Source organism: Lynx canadensis, chromosome C2, assembly GCF_007474595.2.
Source record: "Lynx canadensis isolate LIC74 chromosome C2, mLynCan4.pri.v2, whole genome shotgun sequence".
In the NCBI taxonomy this organism is placed as follows: domain Eukaryota; kingdom Metazoa; phylum Chordata; class Mammalia; order Carnivora; family Felidae; genus Lynx; species Lynx canadensis.
This window is the reverse complement of record NC_044311.2, coordinates 6,812,958-6,831,973: the sequence shown is the minus strand read 5'-3', so window position 1 is coordinate 6,831,973 and position 19,016 is coordinate 6,812,958. Positions and strand designations below refer to the sequence as shown.

At 41.8% G+C, this 19,016-nt stretch overlaps 1 protein-coding gene across 1 annotated transcript in view; it reads left to right on the top strand.

Moving 5' to 3' along the window:
- SCN11A (sodium voltage-gated channel alpha subunit 11) overlaps positions 1-19,016 on the top strand; it is an 84,804-nt gene that overhangs the window by 30,274 nt on the left and 35,514 nt on the right. The window contains exons 12-15 of the mRNA XM_032594643.1: positions 513-751; positions 4,676-4,858; positions 7,506-7,874; positions 10,025-10,456. Coding sequence (XP_032450534.1) covers positions 513-751; positions 4,676-4,858; positions 7,506-7,874; positions 10,025-10,456 — 1,223 coding nt within the window. The remainder of the gene's footprint in view (positions 1-512; positions 752-4,675; positions 4,859-7,505; positions 7,875-10,024; positions 10,457-19,016) is intronic.

Here is a 19,016-nt window from a genome sequence, read left to right as displayed (position 1 = left end):
TTTGGCTTGTATGAGTCCCTTGAAATGGTGCCGGGGAAATCGGAAATCAGGGGTACAGTGGCCTTGTGGCCTGAATTCAACCTGCTGATAGAGTACCTTTTGGTTCAAAACAAAAGATGCCCCTGCCTGAATACCTGGCCTTCCTCTGAGCCCTGGTAGCTCTGTGTGCCTCTGGTACAGCTGTCACCGTGGTCTGCCTTGAATGAACATAATTTGAGCTTATACGTTTCTCTCTCACGGGTTCACAGCCTGTGAGTGTTGACTTCCCCATCTGTATCTCTAACGGTGCGGCTCAGCTCCCAGATGCTCGACACAAGTATGAAGACTGGATGTACATGGCTGTACCGCAGGGAAGTCAGGCTGCACCCGTCAGCGCCCTCCTTGGCTGATCACGTTGTTCACAAGAGACCGTAGGGAAGAGGGAGGGAAGAGAGTGGAATGCACTCAGGCAAACAGCGGCCAGATGGATTCATAGCTAACTACTCAACTGCTCTCCCATTCTCCTTCTCCAGAGCAAGAGAAATCACAGGAGCCTTGCCTCCCGTGTGGGGGAAACGTGGCGTCCAGATACCTCGTGTGGAACTGCAGCCCCCAGTGGCTGTGCGTTAAGAAGGCCCTGCGAGTCGTGATGACCGACCCCTTTACTGAGCTGGTCATCACCATCTGCATCGTAATCAACACTGTCTTCTTGGCCTTGGAGCATTACAAAATGGACCAGAGTTTTGAGTATATGTTGTATACAGGGAATTTGGTAACTTTAGGCTTTTTAAAATATACAAATATTCCAAACTGTGACTTATAACTCTTTCAAAGTCTAAACATTTTGTAAGTGGCCTAACCTAGCCTAGATCCCTGGTCCCCTTAAGTAGAGTCGAGGGCAAATACAACTGTTAGAATTTTGTTTTCACTCGTTTGGTAATTTTCCATGGCCCCCGTGTTGGCCCTCTGGTATGCCAAGGCACCTCTTTAGCCTTCCAGTGGTAAGCCAGAAGGCAGCAGACATCTTAAAAGGTCAGCTATTTGGCCCGACCTTGGGGGCAAGAAAACGTTAATGATGTCCAGAGACCCTTGGTAACGTGTCTCATGGTCCCCAGTGATGCTGATGGCATCGTTTGTCACAAAATAATGTGACTGCCATTACTACTTATTATTCCCCCTGGAAAGGTGGGCCAGGGCGTGGCAGCTGTGGGAGGCTTGCTTTCCCAGGAGGGAAAGCTTACGCTTATGTGCAAAGCTCATGAAGTACAATGCTTATGAAGGCGGGGTGGGGCTCCCGACTTGAGCCTGCTTCAGTAGGTTTCTCGTTAGATGTATCTAATCCAAGTTAAATTGGGAAAATTAAGGTAGGAGAGCAGACGTTTCATGAACTGCTCAATTTATTGTTCCCGGAGAAGGCATTTTTCCCGAGGATTAATTAGTCTCCTAAATATCAGAAATAGCAAATTACCCGCTGAACGTTCTATCCTAATTAGCTAATGAGTGAATAGGCTAAAAATCTTACCAGAGTATGTAGCCATTTTTTCTTTTTTTAAAAAAATTTATTTATTGTTTAATTTACATCCAAGTTAGTTAGCGTATGGTGCAACAATGATTTCAGGAGTAGATTCCTTAATGCCCCTTCCCCATTTAGCCCATCCCCCCTCCCACAACCCCTCCAGCAACCCTCTGTTTGTTCTCTATATTGAAGCGTCTCTTATGTTTTGTCCCCCTCCTTGTTTTTATATTATTTTTGCTTCCCTTCCCTTATGCTTATCTTTTCTGTATCTTCACTTGATCTTAGCCAAAAGGCCGAGAAGCGATCATCTTTTCTGTATCTTAAATTCCTCATATGAGTGAAGTCAGATGATATTTGTCTTTCTCTGACTAATTTCGCTTAGCATAATACCCACCAGTTCCATCTACATAGTTGCAAATTGTAGCCATTTATTCTTAAAGTTTTATTTTATTTTTCCAGCTTAAAAAAGTAATACATGTTTTTTTTAAATTTTAAAACTAAGGAAAATTTTTAAGATGAGGGGAATACAAAGCAGAAACTTATTTCCCATGGTCCTGTTGGCAAAGATGATCATTTTTTAGCATTGCAGAGGATTTCTAGGCAATATGTACGTATGTGTTTTTTAATTAATTATTTTCCGCTGCTCGGAACCCGCTATGCCTATTGAATCAGAAGCTGGTTCACAGAGCTGCTTCCATGCATCAGGTTTAGGTAACTGTCACCCTCAGTTCCAGGGCCCCTCAGGAGGAGCAGGGGTCCAGTGGGACCACAGGGCAGGACCAAGGTGGCTCTCCATACAGTCTGCATTTAAGTTTCTTTCCCCAAACTGCCCTTGGGAGGAAGTGCCCTTGTGGGTGTGTGTGGGTCAGATCAGATTTCATGCTGCTCGGTGAAACTAACACACATGGTCCCTTCTAATAGGCTGGTGTCTTCTGGGCTCTAGGCCAGCGTATTCAGCTATCTCCTGCTGACGTATCCCAGACATGGGCTGACAGTGTTATTTCCCTTGGAGACAGAAAGCTGTGCCCACGAGACCATGGTTCCCGGCTCAACGGAGTCAGCAGAGCCATCCTTCATCACCTCCTGGTGGATGGAGTTATTAGATTAGTTCCAGAGAATAACCCAAAGAACCCAAAGTCATGCCCCTAGACAGGGCTTTCCAGTTGCAAAGGTGGCCTGTCTGTCCATCCCTTCATTTTCTGATCCAAGTGTGGGAAATGACAAAAGCCACCCTCTCAGATTTCCCACTGATTAGACGTTCTGGGTGTTGAGGTGAAGCTGCATTTTGCAGTCAGAAGTTGGATAATTAAGTGACATTCTTCTTCACTCTCCCCAGAAGTGGTATAGAAGGAGGCCCAGGGACATTGTTGGTGTCTGAGTTCACAGGCAGAGGCTGCACCCCGGCCCCCTGAAAATTGACACGAAACCTGCATTGCTGGCCACGTAGCCTGTGCTTCCATCCCCTGCGCCCCGTTCCCTAGGCACACGATACGAGGGTGGTAGCCACCTCATCTGTGCCCCCGTAGCAGCCGTGGAAGAAGGCTTTGGAGCCCTGAGTTCCCAAGAACACATCCAAGCCTCCCTCCTCTGATGGGTGGACGAGGCTTTAACTGGCCTGTGGAGGTTCTGTGGGACTGGACTTGAAAATGGACTCTCTAGGCTTTGGGACAGCTTAAATCAGGGGAGTACGTTGAGCTCCCGAAAAGCCATGAGTAGCAGTTGAGTCGGCTTGCAAAACCCATGGTCCCAAGGCATGTAGGGTTGCTGTAGGGCTAGACGGCTTAAGCCTGAAGGGGACAGGAGGGGGAGGAGGAGCTCAAAAGGGGAAAGGGATCAGTCCAGCACAGTTAACTAGAACAGGTAACACTGTGTGCGTTTAGACTCTGGTTGCAGCTTTGGGCAGAAGTAGATAGAAATATTTAAAGGGAAAAGACTGATACGAGCTTTGGGTTTTTTGGTTTTTGGTTTTTGGTTTTTGGTTTTGCCCCCTTGATTTCTATTTGCCTATCTTGGATTTATCTTTGCCAATTCCCCCCCCCCCCCCCCCCTTTTTTTAACTTGTGTCACTTTATTTTAGGGATTTTTAAAGATAAATAGTACGTCATCAAATTATTTATAAAAATGGATCATCTGTTACTTTTAATAAGGACATTTAAAAATCATTTCAGGGGTGTTTCTTTTTCTTTTCCAAAGCTGTAGAGTCCTATAGCTGACAACCTTTTTGTATTACCTTATTTCATACTATTGTTTCATACTATTATTACTTATTTCATGCTATTGTTTTCATATTTCATATTATTTCATACTATTGTTTTCTCATATCTATTTATTTGTGTATGTGAGAGAGAGAATGTGCTATTTGCTATGAAGAAATGCTTTGTTTTATCGTCTGCAAAGATGTAGATGATAGATGATGTAGAATTTGGCTGCCGCTTATTCAACACTGCAGTGTTTTTCAGCCTGTATTTATCTAATTTTCAAAGACAAAACCAAAAACATATATTTGTGCCTGTGGAAATCACATCGTTTAGCGCTTTCTGTAACTCTTGCCCTTCTTTTTGATTCTCCAGTATTTTGTTCTGGAATAAGGAACCCTGCATTCTGCGAGTGAATGTTTAGGATTATATGCCAACTCACTTCTCCTTTCAACCATGACCAATGTGGGGTTTAGCCCATGGTATTCATCCTAGAGGCTAAGCCTACATATCGAGTTGCTCAACGATGTTTCCTGTTCCCGGCAGTGTTTTTTCAAGTCTCTGCTCTGGGCCCCTTTTAAATCTTTTTCTGATCAAAGTGGTTGGGTGAACTCCTCCTGGGTTCTGCTTTATGGAGAATATTTATCTTCAGTTTTCAGAGCTGCCGTGTACTCCCCGCCTCCCCCATTTTGGAACTTTCATTGACATTTTAAAGGAACTTAGAGGAGGGATCGCTTGACATTTTCTATCACTCTGCCTTATTTTCAGCTGAATGGGAAATAATATTTATTCTCCACGCCAATGTCTGCGAGCTTGGGAACACTGGAATGGGCACTATGGGGAGAGGAATGGGGGGAGAGGAGTCAAGTAAATCAAAATGCGCTGTATTTCTTCGTGACTTCTGCAATTCCCTCGGACCATTCTTAGAATTGTATCTTCAAGGAGCAGTAGCTACCTTTTCTCATTCTTCCCTGTCTCACTGCAGGTTTTCACTGGCATTTTCATGGCAGAGATGTGCCTAAAAATCATCGCGCTCGATCCCTACAACTACTTCCGCCGAGGCTGGAACATTTTTGACAGCATCGTCGCTCTTCTGAGTTTTGCAGATGTGATGAACAGTGTAGTTGTAGGAAAACAAAGTCCTCTGTTTTTCCATTCCTTAAGAGTGGTAAGGCACTTACTGTTGTATTTGACTGAAATGCCTTAGCTGCCAGGGTTGACGAGAGTCTTGAGTGAGTTCAGTGGCTATTTTGCACTCAACTTGGACTCCTCTTGCCTTTACCAGAGACTCAAAACTGCGCTCCTCCTGCCACCCAGGTTTTGCATATTCTTGGGAGTCCGCGGGGGTCTCCTCCCAGCTGAACCCCTCCCTCCCCACTCCCAAGATGATCGTTTAGGCAAGCAGGTGCAGTGTTGTGTCTTCTGGTGTCAGGATTCTGCTCCTTGATTAGCGTACCACCCCTCCCTCCATCTCTTCCCCACCATCCACCCCTGAGCTCCGAGCCAGGCACCCTCACATCTGGGCTCACCAAGGGGGGGTGAAGACCGACAGGCACGAGGTTCCACCTCACGGCTTCCAGGGCCACATTCCCATCCTGTCGTCTTGGTCCTCCGTCTACTGCCCACGGAGGCATGCTGGTGACCTTTGCAGAGGCACTTGATAGGAGCTGACCCGAAGGAGGGCTGAAAGGTGAGGAAAAGAACTGTCTTCAAGGAGTCTGGCATCTAGAGACGAGACAAGGCAGGGCCAGAAATGACCATGAGGCAAAGTAGAGAACGTGACAGACCCCATGAGAAGAATGGATAGAAAGCTACAGAGAGACCACATCTAACAGGGGAAGCAGGAAGCCAGAAAAGGTGGCCTTTTGTCCCCTTCCAGAGATTTGCTTTTGATTTGGGCAGGGGTGAGATTTCCAAGAGTAAGACAGTTGCCCCAGTTACAGAAGGTGTACATTTTATACTTGGGATATGTTAGGCGATCACACTGCCCAAAGTCATGCATCGTTTTAGGCTGCTCTCCTGAAGTTTTATTGGTGCTCAGGTGAGCAAAGTTACATTTGCTTTACGATCGTTTACGCTTATTACAGCCATGCTCTGAGGGGAGGGACTCTGTGGAGTTGTCTATATGAGAACAGAACCGTGATTTCCCCCATCTACCCTCTGGGGACACAGCGCTGATCCTTCTCTTGGGCCATAAGTCTTACTGACCTGAAACGTTTCTCCCAAATAGTTGATAGGATTGTACTTTGGAATGAAACCCATTGGTTTACATTTGAAGTCAATGTAGGAAATGACCCATGAACGTAGTTGCCACGTTGTCTCCTACAGGGTCTATAAGGTTCCAGGGAAAAAATGTTCTTTTTGGAAAAAGTGTGTGTGTTTTGAGTAGCTGATTGCTTTTTCTCTCCTGGGTACAAAATGTCATATTACTTTCATCACTGTTAGTTTAGATTCAGACTTGTGACCTGAATTATGTAAAGCAGGAGTTAGCAGTTTTTTTCTGTAAAAGGCCAGATGGTAAATATTTTCAGCATTATGGGCTATGTGGTCTCTGTCAAAATCATTCAACTCTGCTGTTATAGCACAGAAGTAGCCATAGACATTCGAGAAGAAATGGACGTGACTGTGTTCCAATAGAATTTTATTTACAGGCGTGGACATTTGAACTTCATACAGTTCTCATGTGTGATGAAATACCCTTCTTTTGATTATTGTCTAACCATTTAAAAATGTAAAATATTCTAAGCCCTTAGGCCATGCCAAAACAGGCATTGCCTGGATTTGGTCCTTGGGCCAGACTTTTTTGACTCTGGGTATAGTATTCTATAGTATTCTATAGTATAGAATTCTAAAACATTTCATTTTATGCAACAGACACGTATGCTTAATTCCACCATCATGACTCCAAATTTAACAAAAATCAGAAAAAAATATTTCTTTTTTTTAATTTATTTAAATTCTAGTTAGTTAACATATAGTGTATATTGGTTTCAGGAGTAGAATTTAGTGATTCATCACTTGCATATATCCCAGTGCCCATCCCAACAAGTGCCCTCCTTAATACCCATCACCCATCTAGCCTATCCCCCTACCCACTTCCCCTCCAGCAACCCTTAGTTTGTTCTCTGTAGAATATTTCCATTTTTTTTTAACTTTTTAAATTTTTATTTATTTTTGAGAGAGAGAGAGCGAGAGAAAGACAGCGTGAGCAGGGGAGGGCAGAGGGAGAGGGAGACACAGAATCCGAAGCAGGCTCCAGGCTCTGAGCTGTCAGCACAGAGCCTGACGCGGGGCTCCAACCAACGAACCGTGAGATCATGACCTGAGCCGAAGTCAGACACTTAACTGACTGAGCCACCCAGGCGCCCCAAATATTTCCATTTTTAAAACAAAAAGTAGGGGCGCCTGGGTGGCGCAGTCGGTTAAGCGTCCGACTTCAGCCAGGTCACGATCTCTCGGTCTGTGAGTTCGAGCCCCGCGTCGGGCTCTGGGCTGATGGCTCAGAGCCTGGAGCCTGTTTCCGATTCTGTGTCTCCCTCTCTCTCTGCCCCTCCCCCGTTCATGCTCTGTCTCTCTCTGTCCCAAAAATAAAATAAACGTTGAAAAAAAAAAATTTAAAAACAAAAAGTAAATATGGGTGTTAGCGTAGGACAAGGAGTTGATGACTATGTTTAGGATGGATTTGGCTTTGAAAAGATTTTTGATAATCATAAATGCTGTGCTTTGGGAATGTGTCATTTACTACATAGCTGAGCAGATGGAATTTGTCTTTAACAGGCTTTTCTTCCACTTTTGTTTATCGTCTGTTTCTACAGCTAAGGGTTTTCAAGTTAGCCAAATCCTGGCCGACTTTAAACACACTGATAAAGATAATTGGCCACTCCGTCGGAGCCCTGGGAAACCTGACCGTGGTCCTGGCCATTGTGGTCTTCATTTTCTCAGTAGTTGGCATGCAGCTTTTTGGCTCTAAATTCAATTCTGTAAGGAATAACACCAAATCCTGTGGCCCTACAGTCCCATGTTTACGACGCTGGCACATGGGGGACTTCTACCGTTCCTTTCTGGTGGTATTCCGCATCCTCTGTGGGGAATGGATCGAAAACATGTGGGAATGTATGCAAGAAACTAGTAAACCACTGTGCGTCGTCGTCTTTCTGTTGATCATGGTGATAGGAAAACTCGTGGTGAGTGTCTTATATCTTTTTTTTTTAACATACGGACTAAACGGATGCATTACCTTCTTTTGCAATGCTTCGCTAGTGATTATTACTCTAAATATAAAATTATGCATGTAATGTTACATGATATTAAAATATGCATTTGAATTTGACTTGAGGAAATTACTATAAGCATGAAACAAAACCTCCTTGTCACACAGCACTCATGTTGACAGATGCCTCAATATCTATTCTACTACAGGTGATTATTCTAAGATAATTGTGTTCTCCTTGTCCATGAATGGCTGAGGTAGGGATGTGTGACTTAATTTGGGCAATAAGATGTAAAGGGATATCTAGTAAGGAAGATTTCTTGCTCTTAAAAAAAAAAAAAGGGATGAGCTAAAAAAAAAAAAAAAAAAAAAAAAAGGTCCTTTTACTTTCCCTGGGCCTTTTTATTAAAGACTGATTCATCTCAGAGCTGCAAACATTATCCAAGCAGGAGAAGAGCCAGCCTAACACAAAGTTGTTAGGAAGGTAGAGGGAAAAGGGAACGAACCTATCTTTGTGTTCCCCATGTTTTATTTTTTTATTTTATTTTACTTTTTGAGAAAGAGGGAGAGAGAGAGAGAGAGAGAGAGAGAGAACACGCACATGTGTGCAAGCAGGGGAGGGACAGAGTGGGAGAAAGAGAGAATCCCAAGCTTGGGACGGGGCTTGATCTCACAACTGTGAGATCATGACCTGAGCTGAAATCAAGAGTCAGACGCTTAACCAACTGAGCCACCCAGACACCCCATCGCCCTGTTTTATTTTCAAGTGTCTTGTTGTGTTACATTTTCTTGTTGTGTAAGTTACCTTGAGTCTATTACCTGCAGCCGGAAACATAGACACTATTAGCTAATTGGGTACCCAGTAAAGATATGAAGAGACAAGAGACACACAGGACATCTGATCACAAGGTCTTGAGAATCAAGTTGGGGCTATCGTGCAAATATAATGAACCATCCGCATGAACACCATTGCTTCATCCTATGTACGAGATCAGCGTTGTTAGAAAGACAATAAGTGATACAAAAGTTTCAGAACAGGGTACCACCGATGGGAGTGGGAACGGAGTGTTAACAAAGGATGTGTGGAAGATACAGTACTTGAGAAGGGTACTCAAGAGGCAAGGAGGTGGCACCTAGGCGGCTCAGTCGGTTGAGTGTCCAACTTCAGCTCAGGTCATGATCTCACGGTTTGTGATTTCAGGCCCCACATCACTCTCGCTGCTGTCAGCCCAGAGAGTGCTTCGGATCCTCTGTCCCCCTCTCTCTCTGCCCCTCCCCTGCTTACACTCTCTCTCTCTCTCAAAAAAAAAAAATTATAAAAAAAAAAAAAAGGCAAGGTGGACTTAGCAAAGAGAGGAAAGCATGAGCAAAGATCCACAGTTGGGAATTCTTATGGTGAAGCTGAGGGAGAGTGATGAGACCCATTCGAGCTCATGAGATACGCCTCCCCGAAGGCAGTCTATTTTTGAGTGGGTGACAGCCACAAAGGCACTTGAGGAGGTAAAGATGATAATGGGAGGGTGTGTAAGTGTCAGCAAAAAAATCCCAAGTAGGAAGCTGATGAGATGATCTGAATTTAAATTGATCCAAGCTTCAACAGAAGAGTCGCAGATTCGATTCCAACCCCTCCGGCTCAGTCCCAATACTTTGTTGTGGTTCAGGCAACAGGACCTAAAAAGCCTGCCTAAAGCACATCCTCTCTCAGACTGTACCAACAGGAGAGGACTCCATGGCAGTATGAGACATCAGACCCATATCCCTGTGGGCAATTCCAGGAAAACCAAGGTCAGGATTCGACGGATCCCCAAGGAATATACATGGCCACACAGCTCTGCTTTACCGTGGCCAGGGTTTACAACATCTGTTGCTTGTATGTAGACAAGCCAGACTTGGGCTGTTTGCACCATTTCCCTTCCGTTTTTCTTTTACCTTGCTCTCTTCCTCAATTTTTCTCCTCTTATTCATTTTATAGGTAAACTTTCTTAGAAGCCAGAAGGATGTAGAACTCTCATTTGAGTTAGTTTGGGGTCTTGGGGGAGAAGTTGCTCCGGAAACCTACTGTATCTTCCCATCTGCTAAACTTCCTATTCCCCTTGTGTCTCCCCTTCCCCCGCCCCGCCCCAGGTACTCAACCTCTTCATTGCCTTGCTGCTCAATTCCTTCAGTAATGAGGAGAGGGATGGAAGCTTGGATGGAGAGGCCAAAAAAACCAAAGTCCAGTTAGCCCTGGATCGGTTCCACCGGGCTTTTTGCTTTGTAATCCATACTCTTGCGCGTTTTTGTCACACGTGGTGCAGGAGGCAAACGTTACCGCAGCAAAAAGAGGTGTCGGGAGGCCCCCCTGCCAAAAGCAAAGACATCATTCCACTGGTCGCAGGGGTGAAAAGGGGCTCGGAGACCTGGGAGGAGTTCGGTGTAGTCACGTCTGCACCAAAGACCTTGAGTGTGGAGCATGACCGGACTTGGTTGGCCCCACTTGCAGAGGAAGAGGATGATTTTGAATCTTCAGGCAAAATCAATGCACAGTGCGTTGCACCACCTGAGGCTGGCAAACAGGTACGAAGCTTCATACGTAGACGTAGAGGTCACATGAAGGGAGAGCTGCCATGGGGCACTGGTGGCCCACCCTGTTCTGAGCGCCATGCAGTATTTGCGTGCACATCCTAGTGCCGGTTCGAATCGTGGTCCCGCACGTACGGAGGTGGAGAGATGGCAGAGGAGTCCAGAGGGGAGCGAGATCAGAGTGGGCCAGGGTGACAGGGGAATCAAGTGACTGTGGTCGAGCCCTAAAAGAAGCGTAACGTTTGGATTAGCTGAAAGGTGGGAAGTGAACTGAACAGCACAGAAAAGGAGATGGTGGTGAGAACAAAGTCTCTGAAGGGACCAGTAGGCGAGGAGTGGTGGGAGATGAGGCGGTCAGGGAGTGGCAGGGAGCTGAGCGCCCTAAATAAACAACTACAGGCTTCATTCTGGATGCAGCTGGGCTGTCTCAATCTTCCTGAGTTTTCCACAGTGGTTGTAGCATATTGCATTCCCATTAGCAATCGTTGTAATCATTCTAACGGGTTTGTGGTGGTATCTCATTGTGGTTTCAAGTTTCATGTCACTGATAAATAATGATATTGCATAATATATCTTCATTGGTAAAGTATCTATTGTCCATCTTTATTTCTTATTATTGAGTTGTAAGAGTCTATTACATATTTTGATACAAGTCCTTTGATAGGTATAATACTGCACATATTTTCTAACTGCCTGTGGTTCATCTTTTATTTTCTTCCCGGTATCTTTCAGCGAGCAGAAATTTTTAATTTTGGTGAAGTATCACTCATCAATATTATTCCTATGGTTTGTGGGTTTTCATTCCATTCTAAGAAATCTTTGTATAACCCAAAACTGGACATATTTTCCCATATGTTTTCTTTGAGAATTTTACAGGTTTAACTCTCAGGTTCAGGTCTATGATCCATTTCAACTTAATTCTTGTGTATGATATGAGTTGAGTCATTTTTTCCTGTATATATGAGTGATTATAGTACCGTATTTTGAAAAGACTGTTCTTATCCCACTGAATCAACTTGGTATCTTTGTCAAAAATCAAATTGGCTCTATCTGTTAATATTTTTATGTTATTGTAAATGTAATTTTTAAAATTTTAGTTTCTGAATGTTCGGTATTAGTACATGGATATAAATAGGCTTTTGTGTTTTGACTTTGTATCTATCCTGCAGTGTTGGTAAACTGACTTATTAATTCCAATAGCTTTTTTGTAGTTTCCTTAAAATGTTCTAGGCATATAAGTATTTCATCTGTAAATAAAAACTTCTTTTTTTTTTATGTGGGCTTTTTTTTTCTTGCCTTATTCCATTGGTTAGAACCTTTGGTATAATGTTGAATAGGAATCATGGGAATGTATTCCTTGCCTTGCTCCTGGTCTTAGTTAGAAACATAAAGTCTTTTCCCATTAAGTAAGATCTTAGGGGAGGAAGTTCCCTTCATTCCATTTGCCAGGAGGTTTTATTTTTCTTTTAAATTATGAATGTGTATCGATTTTTCTGAAATACTTTTCCTATATTTATTGGGATACTCATTTTTAACATTTATTTTGGATGCTAAATCACTTAGGCATTCCTTGGATTATCCCTAGTCGGGCATGGTATATTATTATCCTCTTATGTATATTTGCATCCAACTGGCTAGTATTTTGTTAAAGATTTTGCATCCCTAGGTTTTTCCCTTATAATGTGTCTGCCTGGTTTTGGTATCAGGTTAACACGGGCCTCCTTATAATATGATTACCACCATAGTATTAGCTGACACCTCTATCATGTCACATAATTATTTCTTTATTGTGGTAAGAATATTTAAGGTTTACTCTCTTAGCAACTTTCAAGTATATACCATAGTATTATTAATTATAATCACAACACTGTACATTATATCCTTATTCATCTTCTAACTGAAAGTTTGTATTTTGGGACCAACAACTACCCACTCCCCCCACCCCCCACCCCCCAGCCCCTGTTAACTACCATTCCGTTCTCTGTCTCTGCAAATTTGGCTTTTTTAGATTTCACACATAAGTGATACCATGCTGTATTTGTCTTTCTCTGACTTGTTTCACTTGAGCGTGATGTCCTGGGTCCATCCAAATATTATCAGTTATAATTGAGGCTAGAACATTGTGTGTATTGTTTCAAATATTCTGTTCTTTTCTCTCTTCTCCTTCTGGTATTCCCATTACACATATGTTTCACCTATGTGGGTGCCCCACAGGTCTTAAGGATTCTGTTCCTTTTTTTCCCCGTATTTTTTCTTTTTGTCTTTCAGGTTTGGAGATGTTTACTGAGATAGCCTCAAGCTCAGAGATTCTTTCCTCAGCTGTATCCAGTCTACTAATAGGCCCATCAGTGACATCCTTTATTTCTATTACAATGTGTTAGATCTCTAGCATTTTTTAAATGCTTTCTTAGAATTTTCATCTCTCTTGCTCAATTTGCCTGTGTGTTCTTGCATGCTGTCTACTCTGTCCATTAGAGCCCTGAGTATTTTAATCATAGCTGTTTTAAATTCCTGGTCTGGCAATTCCAAAAACACTACCATATTGAGACTGGTTCTGATGCTTGCCTGTCTCTTCAACCTATATTTTTTGCCTTTTAGTATGCCTTCTATTTTTTCTTCAGAATCAGACATGATGTGCTGGGTAGATGGAAATGCTCTAAATGGGCCTTTATCAATGTGTTGGTGAGGTTTGAGAGGAATGAAGAAGCTCTGTGGTCCTATGATTAGATCTTAGTCTTTTAGTGAGCCTGTGCTTCTGGACCGTGAACAGTCCTTCTCAGTGTGGCTGGCATGAGCTAGAGTCGGGTATTTCCCACCCCCGGGTCAGTTAGGTCCTGATAAAACCCCAGCAGGTTAGGCTCTGGTTAGTTTCTCTTGAGGGAAGGGCTTGTTAAGAATAGAATGCTCTAGCATGTTTCAAAATGGTTCCTTTTACTCTCCCCCTGCTGGAAGCAAGTGTGGATTTTTCTCCTACATTTACTGTGAGAACCTGGTAGAGCTCTAAGAGTTAAAACTCACAAATGTGTGGGGGCCTCTGTTGACTGGGTCCTCTAGGACTTTTATCTCTGAGACTTGTTCACACTGAGCCTCCAGCAGTTTGTCAATTACAGTTTAGGTTTCCCTCCTCGGGGACTGATTCCCACGGAGGATTTTGCTCCTGGGCTTCCTCTTTGGTAAATTGTGATTCTCTGTATTATCCTGTCTTTCTCTCCAATTTGGGGGACAATAATTTGCCCTGGACTTATTTCTCTTATGGCTCTAAGAAGAGTTATTGGTTTTCCAGTTCGTTTAGCTTTTCACATGTTAGGATGGAGTGGAGACTTCCAGGCCCTCTTACATGTCAGACCAGAAACTGGAAGAGAGAGAGAGAGAGACAGAGCATGAAGAGGGGAGGAGCAGAGAGAGAGGGAGACAGAGAATCTGAAGCAGGCTCCAGGCTCTGAGCTTTCAGCACAGAGCCCAACGTGGGGCTCAGACTCACAAACCCTGAGATCGTGACCTGAGCGGAAGTCACTTAACCGACTGAGCCACCCTCCGTGAGAAGTTTTTAAATTACAAATTAAATCTGTTTGCTTTGTTATAGGAATTACAGGGCTATTCTGATTTTCTGTTTCTTCCTGTGGCTGTTTTGGTAGTTTTTGTATTTCTAGGAATATGTCCTTTTTTTGAAGTTATCTGATTTGTTAACATATAGTTAATCATAATATTTCCTTGGAATCCTTTTGGTTTCTCTAAGGTTGATAGCAATGTCCCCTCTTGTTCCTGATTTTAGCAATTTGACCTTTCATTTTCTCTTGGTCAGTCTTATTAAAGTTTTGTCAATTTTGTTGATCTTTTAAAATAATCAACTTTTGATTTTGTTGATTATATCTATTATTTTCTGAATCTCTGCTCAAATACTTACTGTATGCTTATTTATGCTTGTTTTGAGTTAGTTTTCTCTTCCTCTCCCAGTGCCTTCAGGTGGAAGGTTAGGTTACTGATTTGAGATGTTTTTTAATTGTAGGTATTTATAGCTATAAATTTCCCTCTAAGTGCTACTTTAGCTGCATGTATCCAACAAATTTTGGCATATAATATTTTTATTTCCACTTATCTTAAAGTCTTTTATACTTTCAGCCTTAAAGTCTAATATCTTTTGTGATTTTTTCATTTGACTACAAGTCAAATTGGTTGTTTAGGAATGTTTTCTTTAATTTCCACATAGTTGTGATTTTTCAAGTGTCTTTTTGCTCTTCCAATTTTATTTCATTATGATCAGAGAACACAGTCTGTACAATTTCAATACATTTAAATTTATTGAGGCTTGTTTTATGGCCTAGCATATTGTCTATCCTGGAAATGTTCTGTGTGCATGGGAGAAGAATGTATATTCTGCTGTTTGGAGTTGAGGGTTCCACAGGTGTCTTTTCAGTATAATGGATAGATCAGGTGGTTCGAGTCTTCTATTTCTATCTTCTACTTAGTTGTTATATTCATTTTTGAAAATGGGTTATTGAAGTCTCCAACTATTATTATTGAAGTGTCTATTTCTCCCTTCAATTCTGTCAGTTTTTGCCTCATATATTTTGTGGCTCTTCTGTTAGGTGCATACATGTTTATAAATGTTATATCTTTCTGATACAGTGATTTGTCGTCATTATAAAATGTCCCTCTTTATCTCTAGTAAATTTTTTTGTTTCAAAGTCTGTTTTGTATGATATTAATATAGTTATTACAGCTTTATTCTGGCTTCTGCTTGTATGATAGCTTTTTCCATTCTTTTACTTTCAAAATGTTTGTATCTATGAATCGAAAATGTCTCTTCTGTAGACAGTACATAATTGGATCTTGTTTTCTTATCCAGTCTAACATTTTCTACCTTTTTAATTATATTTTTTGACCCATTCACATTTAATATTATTATTGATCTAGTTTATCTACTAATATTTTACTTTTTGTTTTTATAAGTTCCATGTGTTTTTATTCCTCTTTTCCTCCTTTATTGCCTTATTTTGCATTATTTGAGTATTTTCTAATATAACATCTTAATTCCTTTAACAACTTTCACATCATTTTTTGAGTTACTTCCTTATTGATTGCTCTAGGAGCTGTCACATACATCTAACTTCTTCAGAATTGATGTCTGATAAGTTAACTTAGTTCTAATGAGATACAGAAACATTACTCATGTGTAGCTCTGTTCCCTCTCCCACATTTTTGTACTATTTTTATTATACATATTACATTCATATATGTTAAAAACACAACAGTACACTTTTATCATTGCTTTATATAATTATATGTTTACTAGTGAAGCTGAGAAAAGAAGGAAAACAAGTATCTATTTATAGAGTTTATTAATTTTCTCATTTATCATTTCTAGCTCTCTTCATTTGTTTCTGTGAATGTGAGTTACCTTCAGGTGTCATATCCTTACTACAATAAAACTTTGCTCCTGGTTGCCTCTTTGGTATTATTATTCTCACATATATTTTATTTTTATATGTTACATGTCCAAAAATACGTTAATTTTAAACTGTTTCAGACGATTTCTTTTGAAATCAGAAGGGAAGAAAAGAAATATGCATTTTTCTCACCTTTTATAATTACAGACTTACCTTTACCTCCGCTCTTTGCTCTCTTGTGTGCACTTTTACTATCATTTAGGATCACTTACTTTCAGCCTGAAAGATCTTTTTCAGCATTTTTTTGTAAGGTGGGTCAGCTAGCCAAGAATTTCCTTTTTGTTAATCTGGGAATGTCTTTATTTCACCTTCATTTTTGAAAGATAGTTTTGCTGGATAATAAAATCTTGGTTCACATTTGCTTTTTAATTTCAGCACTCACGGCATATCATTCCACTGCTTTCTAGTCTCCATTGTTTCTAATAAGAAGTCAGCTGTTAATTTTGTTGGAATCCCATGGTACATGATGAATGGCTTCTTTCTTGCTATTTTCAATATTTCCTCTGTCCTTGGCTTTCAGCATTTTTACTATGGTATATCTATGTTTGGATCCCTTTGTGTTTATCCTATTTTGAGTTTTCTGAGCTTCTTAAAGGTGTCGATTAATATTTTTGGTCAAAATTGGGAAGTCTTCAGCCATTATTCTGCTCCTTTCTCTCTCTCCTTTCTTTGTGGTTGGTGTGCTTAATAGTGTCCTACCTTCCTCTGAGTTTCCTTTAGGTTTTCTCTCTTCTTTCTTTCCTGTGCTCTTTGGATTGTACAATCTGTACTGGTCCCTCTTCAAGTCCACTGAATCTTTCTTCTGCCAGTTCAGATGTACTGTTGCTCAACTTAGTGAGTTTTTCATTTCCGTTATTACACATTTCAACTCTAGAATTTTTATTGTTTTTTAAAAAATATTTTTTTAAGGTTTATTCATTTTTGAGAGACAGAGAGAGACAGAGCATGAGCAGGGAAGGGGCAGAGAGAGAGGGAGACCCAGAATCTGAAGCAGGCTCCAGGCTCTGAGCTGTCAGCACAGAGCCCGACACGGGGCTCGACCTCACAAACCGTGAGATCATGACCTGAGCCGAAGTCGGACGCTCAACCGACTGAGCCACCCAGGTGCTCCGAATTTTTATTGTTTTTTTAAATAACTTTTCTCACTTCATTGATAATCTGTATTTGATTATACATTGTTATCATAGCATCCCTTATTTATTAAATATTGTTAAAAATTCTTTGAACATATTTAACCTCGCCGCTTTGTATTCTTTGTTTATTAACTGTGGCATCCAGGCCCTCTCACAGGCAGTATATGTTGTCCGCTTTCTTCCTATGTATGGGTCATACTTTCCTGGGCTTTTTCCCATGTTTTATAATTTCTGTTTAAAACTGGACATTTTAATATATTGTAGCGGACCTGGAAGTTATTCCCTTTTCTCCTCTCTGGGGATTCTTTGGTGACTTGGCTAGACTATTCTAGTGAAGTCTATTCCCTCCTTTCCCTACCTCCCCTCACCACACACACACACACACACACACACACACAAATGTGAAGTCTTTGGTGCCGCTTTGGAGGGCACACCCTTGGGTTTGCTGGCCGTCACTGCAGGATGACAGTTATTTTAGTAGGTCTCTCTTTGACTGTCTCTTTCCACAATCTCCCTGTTACTCTGTCTGCCATATATGGCGTCACACCCAGATTTTAGGCTCAACTAATTGCTGACTTAATTGCTCTACTGTTTTTGACGATACCACAGGGCATTGATTGCTCCGCAGTCTGACCTAATTAAATTCAGGTAGGGTTTACTCATTAGGCCGGTCTTGGAGATTTGTTCTGACCCCAGGGAGATTCTTCTCCTCCTCTTCCTCCTCCTCCTCCTCCTCCTTCTTCTTCTTTAAAAAAATATTTATTTATTTGTTTATTTATTTATTTATTTATTTATTTATTTATTGGAGGCACGCAAGCCGGGGAGGGGCAGAGAGAAGGGGACAGAGGATCCAAAGTGGGATCTGCGCTGACAGACTGACAGCAGTGAGCCCAGTGTGGGGCTCAAACTGACAAACTGCGAGATCATGACCTGAGCCGAGGTCAGATGTTCAACTGACTGAGCCACTCAGGTCCCTCCCCTCCGCCCCCAACCCAGGGAGATTCTTCTCAGTTGTCTCTTTCCTCGGTTCTCTGTGGTGAACTTGCTGACCTGTGGTTTAGTTTGTTGCTTTTTTTAAATTTATTTTTTTATTTTTTAAGATTTACATCCAAATTAGTTAGAGTTTGTTGCTTTTAATGAAGAGCTACCAGTCTCTTCTTACTTGCTTACCGTCAAAATCTCCGTTGTTTTCAAGAATACCCTTAGGCTTGGACTCCCTCACGTTGTGTCAGATAAAGTCGGTTCTTTTGTGGAGAGCTTCAAAGTTCTTGTTTCTTATGGAATGCCTCCTTCCATAGACAAAAGCCCTTAGCTACTAATGCAAGTGCTTGGAGGGGCAGTGGTCTCACATCTTCTCAGCTTCCCTCTTTGTAAAAAGAGGGAACCTCTTCCCTACAAACTAGCTGGCGTGAGGCTTATCAGGATTCCAGTATTCTCAAGCTGGGGAGCCTGGAATAGTCTCTGTCCTAGGAGACTGGTTCGAAAAAGAGAGCCCAAATTCTTGGCCACATTCACCAGGAACGTGGCCTCGTCAACTCCGCATTGGAGAGGATAAGAAAAGCTAGTGATCTCCACCTCCTGATAAGATACATATCCGTTCCTTGGGGGCTGAGGGTAGAGAGGGAACCTCATCTTTGTTACAGCTGCCTCGAGTAAGGCTTCCATCAAACTGAGCTGGAAGGTGGGAGGGAGAGGGGAAATCATGGCTCGATTGCCGTGGACTCCTGCTGCTGTTCCTGAATTCTGAAGATTTTTTTGAATAAATGTTTCTTCCTTTGCTGTATGCCCTTAGGACAATTTCCAGAGACTCTAAGTGATTTCTTAAAAATATTTTTCCCCACTTAGGCTCATTTCTCTGGAGAACATGTCCACAGAGCTCCTTACATTGCCATTCAGGAAGTGAAACTCTGTATACTTTTGATGAAATCCTAAACTTACTCATTTTGATGACACTTCCAGATTATTATATGATTT